The 8,188-nt window shown below is 35.6% G+C and overlaps 1 protein-coding gene across 1 annotated transcript in view; it reads left to right on the top strand.

Moving 5' to 3' along the window:
* The first annotated feature begins 1,034 nt into the window (after positions 1 to 1,034).
* LOC140954417 (uncharacterized) overlaps positions 1,035 to 8,188 on the top strand; it is a 9,173-nt gene continuing 2,019 nt past the window's right edge. The window contains exon 1 of the mRNA XM_073403841.1: positions 1,035 to 3,537. Within this exon, the coding sequence (XP_073259942.1) occupies positions 1,035 to 3,537 (2,503 nt within the window). The remainder of the gene's footprint in view (positions 3,538 to 8,188) is intronic.

Genomic DNA, 8,188 nt, shown 5'->3' with positions numbered 1-8,188 from the left:
AAGAAACGATTGAAAAGGGAGAAACAAGAAGATCGACGCGTAAGAAATAGCTAACTGTCAAATGGGCTTTTCTAGAATCTATAGGGAAATCAGGAGGGATTATAGCAATGTGGGATAGCTCTGTCTTTGAAGTTAGCTCGGTAGAATTTGGGGGGCAGTGGATCAGCCTATGCGGCACGCATATTCCCTCTTCCTTTACTTGTATGATAATTGGTGTATATGCTGCATCTTCAGTGAAGGACCGTGCTAATATGTGGGAAGAAATCACCACTCTTAAGTTTGCTTTCGAACTGCCATTGGTGGTGCTAGGCGACTTCAACGAAACTTTACACGCTCATGAGAGAAGTAGTGGTCACCTCAATTCTTCAGGTTCAACTTCATTCCGCAAATTCATATCAGACTGTGAACTGGTTGAATTCAATTTGCAAGGGCATCGGTTCACTTGGTTTAGGGGTGGTTCTATGAGCCGCATTGACAGAGCTTTCGCTTCCCCGGACTTTCATCTACAGTTCCCGTCTCTATCTCTCTGCCGCTACCCTAGAGGGCTGTCCGATCACTGTCAGCTGATTCTCCAAAGCCCGGAGGTAGACTGGGGGTGGAAGCCGTTTCGTTTCATAAATTGCTGGCTGTCGCACCCTTCTTTCTTAACAGATTTTGAGGCCCTCTGGTCTGAAAGCTGCAAGGAATTTCCAGGTGAGTTTAGTTTGATTAAGAAGTTGGGGAACATGGGAAAAAAGCTGAGACAATGGAATAAATCCACTTTCGGGGATCAAAATTTAAAACTTGCAGACATCCAGAACTCCATCACAACGCTTGAGAACTTAAGCGAAGTGCGTCTCTTATCGGAGACCGAAAAAACAAAGCTCCAGGGGCTGAATTCTGAGCAATGGGAAGTTAACAGAAGGGTGGAAGATATGTGGAGGCAAAAAATCTCGTCAAAATTGGTGTAAAATGGGGGATAAGAACACTCGTTTTTTTCCACATATCAGCAAGTCTAAGGAAGGGCCGCAACTACATTAGTAAGATTGATCATAATGGGTAGTCATCTAGTCTCCTCAAATGATATAAAAGAAGGCGCTGTCAACTTCTTTTCATCCTTGTTTCGCAAACCAACATGCAAAAGAATTGAAATGGGAGGTTCGGGGTTCTCTAAAATTTCAGAAGCCAAATCAATTTGGCTAGAAAGACCACCTTCAATGGAAGAAGTGAAGCAAGCTGTGTGGGACTGTGATGGTTCCAAAGCCCCTGGCCCTGATGGTTTCACCTTTTGTTTCTATAAAAAGGTATGGAATATCATCAGCTCAGAGGTTTTTATGTTGGTTAAAAGTTTTTTCAGAACTGGTAAACTTCCAAAGGGTATCAACTCTTCTTTTGTAACTCTGATTCCGAAATCAAAGGAGCCGAGCAGATTCTCCCATTTTCGTCCGATAAGCCTGATTCACGGGCTATACAAAATAGTGGCAAAGCTACTGTCCACTAGGCTTCGTCATGTCATGACAGATGTGATCAGTGTTAACCAGTCTGCATTTATTGCTGGGCGTCAGATTCTAGACGGGTTCATGATAGCAAATGAGGTTGTCCATGGTGTGCGTAGCAAGAAGAAGCATGGTCTCTTATTGAAGGTAGATTTCCATAAAGCCTTTGACTCAATTTTATGGGAACATATTGACACAAGTATGGGATACATGGGTTTTGGCTCACACTGGAGGAAGCTGATATTCGAATGCTTATCCACTTCAAAATTAGCCATCTTGATAAACGGTTCTCCTAGTAGAGAATTTAGTTTGGAGAGGGGTCTCAGGCAAGGGGACCCACTCTCTCCATTCCTATTTGACATTGCAGTTGAGGGATTGACAGTTTTATTCAATAGGGCATCAGCTTCAGGTTACTTCAAAGGCTTACAGACTACCCCAGGTCATTACTTAACTCATTTGCAATATGCCGACGACTCTCTGATTTTCTTGCCAAATGATTTTCCCTCTCTTCTACATGCCAAGAGGATTCTACGTTGGTTTGAGATCATTTCCGGACTGAAAGTTAACTTCTATAAAAGCTCACTAATAGGTATCAACTTGGACAACGACTACACCTCTAGCCTGGCGAACTCAGTCTTCTGTCGTAGTGATACTTTCCCGGTTAGGTACCTTGGACTACCTCTTGGAGCCAATCCCAGCAGAATCTCTACTTGGAAACCAGTGTTGTCCACTATCAGAGCAAAGCTACTCACATGGAAAGGGAATTTTTTGAGCATGGCGGGAAGGTTATGTCTAATTAAATCAGTCTTGAGCTCTCTTCCTCTGTTTTACATGTCAGTTTTTGCTATGCCAAAGGGTGTTACTAAAGCCATCTCTTCTCTAACCCGGTCTTTCCTTTGGAAAGGAAGCTCAACTTCTCATGGCCTTTTTAAGGTGGCTTGGCATAAGGTAATAAAGGATAAATCTTCTGGTGGTCTCGGGTTGGGATCCATCCACAACAAAAATCTGGCTTTGCTCTTTAAATGGATATGGAATCTAGACAATGGAGTGGCAGGAGGCTGGCAAGAACACATTCTTCTAAAATACCGACCTCACTTCATAAATGGTATCCCTGAGTTTGCAGGTTCTTTATCTCCAACTTGGCATGGCATTGTTTCGGCAATCTTCTCAACACAAAACATAGCCAATCTTTTACATGCAAATGTCGGGTTCAAGGTGGGTGACGGGAGGAACATCCGGTTTTGGACTGACTCTTGGCTCGGCTCTGCAACCAATCTCCAACTCTTATTCCCCAGACTTTATAACCTCTCCTTGCAGCAAAACACCAACCTTGCAGATATATACAATTTGACAGATGCATCTTTAAACCTTTCCTGGAGAAGAACCCTTCGGCCTCGTGAGATCTGCCAAAGGGAGAGCTTGATCGCAGAGGTGCAGCGTGGTCTCCTTTTCTCAGATGGTGCAGACTGCAAGTTATGGAAATTCCACAGCTCTGGCATGTACTCAGCTCAATCAGGTCGCCTCTTCTTTGATAGTCTATCGGTCACTGAAAATAATCACTCCCTTACTCTGCTATGGAATGGTTATGCCCCCCCAAAAGTGGATGTGTTCATTTGGCTTCTTCTTCATGGAGGTTTGAGTACAAGAAGTTTTTTAGCTGAGAGGAGAATCATAAATTATGAGGAATCTCACTGCCCATTCTGCTGCAAGGAAACCGAGACAATTAATCATCTTTTCCATTGGTGTCCTATAACATGGTCTCTTTGGGGTCGTTTCTTGAAATGGTTCGGGTGCTCAGGTTGTCTACACAAAGACCCAAATCAAAATCTGCAGGAATGGTCCGGATTGATTAATGGAAAATTTCAGCGTCGTGCTATTACACTCCTCTGTAAAGGTCTGTATTGGTCAATTTGGATAGCGCGCAACCGCCTAATCTTCGAATCCAAGGCTCCTGATTGGGATATGATTTTTGATCTCACTTTTCACCATTTGGCTTTCTGGTTGAAGTCCTCAGTTACAAATTTCAGCTATACAGGCTCAGATCTTTTTAGAAATCCTGAATGTATTATGAACTGGACTAACTAATTAAGTCCCTCATCACTTTGGTCTTTTCTTTCTTCATATTCCCATTGTATTCTATCTTTCGTTCAGCCCCACTTACTTGATGGGGCTGCTTATTTAATATATAATTATCTCGTTTACTATCAAAAAAAAAAAGATGGATGGATTGAGAGACTTCACATGTATTGTTATGACTTGAATTTATAGATAGAGACCGAAAGAACTGTGTTCTTTAATCCGGAATGGAAGAGGAAACCTAGCCAGAGAATCCTTTTAACACAAGGAAAGGAAACGTGGATGAAAGGAAAGTCTTTCATGGCCGTTACGGTTATAATAAGGAAGCAGATTTTATCCTTCTTCTTTCAGCTGGGCTAGTGATGAGCCTCTCTCACTAATACTATTATTTTATAAAATAAATATTATTTTACCAAATATTTATAACTTTAATATAAATATTTTTTGGATCAACAATATATTTTTTATGATGATTTTAATTTGAATAAACTAAAATTAATACTCTACAATTAGAATTTTTTTATAGTTTTCTTATACAAGTCTTCTAATGTTTTTTAAATATAAATAAGACACCAACAATTGCAAAATGATTTATCCCATCATGATAAAATTCAAAGATTATCTAGATTTGTCGATCAAGGCTGTAGACTTGTTGAATACATCAATGCAGTGCGTATGCAGGCCAAAACATCTAAAGATATCACAGACCTGTTATTACCTTAGACTCCCTTGGCTTGGAAGGCCATAATCCCTCTAAGACGTTGAATAGTCCAAGACTTGGTGAAAAAAACTGTTAGTTTAGACATTGAGGCAGTGGCAACCCGTGGGATAGTGTCGGCAGAATCGGTACCAGTGTCAAATCCAGTAGCGTTGACTTATTGGCACCATAAAAAATGGAGTCTGCAGTCAAGTCTAGAGATAATTAAAATTAACAGGCTGAGAGCTCTTTTCTAATTTGTAGTTTTTTTTCTCTTATAAACAAGTATTTTTTTAGCAATGTAAGAGTTTAAAATAGTTATTTTATATTGTCATATTTAGTAAATATTTTAAATTTAGTTACTATAACTTTAATATAAATATTTTATTGGGTCAACAATATAATTTCTTATGATAATTTTAATTTGAATAAAATAAAATTAATACCCTACAATTAGATTACCACAAATACAAAATATTAAAATGGTTATTATAAATTATGGTTTTGATTTCTTATAAAAAAAAAATAGTTGTGATCTTGATATATTTTTTTATATATTTTTTTGTTAAAAAATTATCTTTATTATATATATATATATATATAAAAGGCACGATTTACACTAGTCCTACCTAGTTCCTTCTCTCAACTTGTTTTCTCAACTGATTCTCGCACTAGTTTCAAGTCCGGCATGGTCTCCGACATGCATAATCATGAGGAATGTATTTTTATGTCATGATATTGCCTCAAAACCTGGTTCTTTTTTTTATTGATTTTGCAAAGAAACCAGCTAGTCGTTTAGGGTTTTACACGTGGGCCCATGTGGTGATATTTGAAGATTTTGTTGAGATGCTGAATCCCTTGGATGAGATGATCATACCAATTTTGATTTTGATTTTGATGACGAAGATCATGTTGTTGATCAAGAGGTGCATCAAAAGTTAGGCGTTAAAGAAGTTGAAGGGAGGGATGTTTTACATGAAAGAGCTATATGTGTGTGTGCGCGTGCGTGCGTGTGGGAATATATCTTGATGTTCAAATCCTGACATAGCATCATATTTTATAAAAAATAATCGGGACCTCTTATCATAGGTTAGCTGAGTTCATCTACAAATTAATAGGTCAAATTAAGCTATAATTTTAAAAATAATAATATTATTTTAATAAAAAATATTTTAAAACAAAATCTTATTTATATTAGATTCTAGGTAAGCAAGGTATTAGATTAATTTATCAAGTTTTATAAAGATTAAAATAATTAATTTGATTTAATGGGTATGAGTATGTTTCTTGAAAATATTTCTTTAGGTCATGATATTGCCTAAAAAATTGGCTCTTTACTTTCTTAGTGATTTTACAAAGAAACCAGTTTCGTTTGGGGTTTTAGGCATTGACCGGGTAATTGTTGAAGATGAATAGCTTATTTGTCTTCGGGGCTATCTTGTATTTTTCAAAAAAAAATTAATTTTTTTAAATGAATTTTTTATTTTTTAATTATTTTGATGTATTTATATTAAAAAATAATAATAAAATATTATTTAAATATATATATATATATATATTCAAGTAAAAAATAATTTTAATAGTAAAAAAATAGATTAAACTAATTATAATTTTTAAAAAACCAACTGGTTCGGTTTGGTTTTATAAGCTTGAAACCGAAAAAACCGAACATAAACTGAAAACCGATTTGAACCAATTTTCCCCCCAAAATAACCGAAACTGGTTAGTTTGAACTGATTTTGATTTTTTAAAAAAAAAAAAACCCAGTTTTAATTATATTCTTTTGATAAAAACCGAACCAAATAAAAATTACCCTGAATACAAGGCATGGGTAGAAATGTAGAACAAGTACAAAACCGATTACTTCCATCATTTTGCAGCAGAGAGGCGCATGGATCTACATTCTCAAAAGTTTACTATTATCTGCAATCAATTAGACAGGTATCTGGAACAGGTAATCAAAACTGTCCATCATGTCCATGTCTATTTAGTTCTCAATTCCAAGAATATAACAGCAAGCAAAAAAAAAAAAATATATATATATATATATATATTAATCTAAAAAGTTAATATAAATAACAAAATTTAAAAATAATTTATATCTTTTTCAAATCAAAACTTTTTAAATTTAAAACTTATATTTAGTCATAACGATCTTATATTTAATTTTATTAATTTAAGACTTAAGTTAGTAGTGAAATTTTAATAACAATTTTGCATTACTTTCTAATAATGTGTACCTTAGCTTCCCAAATAAAAGATTCATTATCAATGAAAAGTTTAGTAACCTTAAATTGGCTGGTCTTGGATAAAAACCCAATTCTATAGTTCCTCCCAAATGCTACTATGGAGAAGGATCTTAGAAAAGCTTTTCCTCAGTTTAATGCTTAGAAATACTATTGCGTCCTTCGAAACCTCCTGATCCAAATTCTCTTATGTATGGGGTTGATAGGGTTGGCAAAGTCGATGATGATGATATGGTTGTTTTATAAGAGACGAGGCTATTGTCAAAGAACCATATGAACCCAATAGCTTAAGCTGTTAGGTAAGGTCCTGATATATGATTTATATTATCTTCTAACACATCCCTTCAAGTGAAAACTCTTTGGGCTTGAAACTTGCACAGATTCACACTACCTCGTGCTTAATTTTTATCAAATAAATGGGGATGATGAAATTCAGACTCGTGACTGCTTAGTCATCAAAGCTCTGACAACATGTCAAAGAACCAATTCAACCTAAAAACTTAAGGTGTTAGGTGATGGTCCAAGATATGATTTATATTATTCTCTAACACACCATCTCGAGTGAAGGCTCTTTGGGCATGAAACTTACACAGACTTATATTACCTTGTGCTTGATTTTTTATCAAATAAATGAGAATGGTGAGGTTTAAACTCGTGATTGTTTGGTCATCAAGGCTCTGATACCATGTCAAAGAATCAGCTTAACCCGATAGCTTAAGCTGTTAGGTAAAGTCACAAGATATTATTTATATATATTCTTTAAACATGATATGAGATGGTTCTTATAAATTCTTCAACATCACATTATAGGTGACTGTGATGGTACACTACCAGAAATTCGCTTAATAGCAACGGATTTACCGACGGAATATTTCTGTCGGCAATTTGAGGTCGAAATTACCGACGGACATTTTCCGTCCATAATTCCGTCGGTAACTACCAAATTCTTGCATGTTTGGTGGTATTTGTATAATATCGAACAGGCACACTGGTATTAAGAATGAAATGATATTGTATTAGACATCTAGCAAGCAACTTTTAATCTCAAAATCCAAAGATTTTTCAACTGAAAAGTACTTAAAATGTAGTTATGAAGATTAGAAGCATAAATTTGATGTATGGTTTGATGATATGGACAATAGTCACCCACAATAGAAAAAAATAGCTTGAGCATGAATCAACAGAAAGATAGGTTTTTCTTATGATGAGGGTCACCGATATGACAATGTGACAACATATATTTTTTGAATCTTTTAATCATGTTTTGAAAGATGCATGTGTTTTGCATGTTTTCATTTTAGTCCAATTGATATTTTATAGGATTAGTGTGTATTTTGTTACACAAAGAGAAAATGCATATGACTACATTGTATGTGGGATAATAAGGTCTTCTATTGTTCAACTGGAATTGAACATCAACATGCTTAGATCTAAAGATCATGTTGTAGTATATTTTAATGTTGATGTTGGCACTTTTCAGGTTCACCCTTCTTGTAAACCAAGTGTCAACAAAAATGTTTGATGAATAGTTAAGCTGGCAAACAAAACGTGCACATGTGGTAAATTGCAAAGATCTCATCAATCTTGTTCAAAATGTTATTACATGTTGTGCAGAAAAATATCTTAATATTACCTAATATATTGACTAACATTATCGTGTTCAGATGTACAATAACACATATGGGAAGTGACAA

Source organism: Populus alba, chromosome 13 (genome assembly GCF_005239225.2).
Source record: "Populus alba chromosome 13, ASM523922v2, whole genome shotgun sequence".
Classification (NCBI taxonomy): Eukaryota; Viridiplantae; Streptophyta; class Magnoliopsida; order Malpighiales; family Salicaceae; genus Populus; species Populus alba.
Note: the sequence above shows the minus strand (reverse complement) of the source record. Positions and strands in the feature narration are given on the sequence as shown.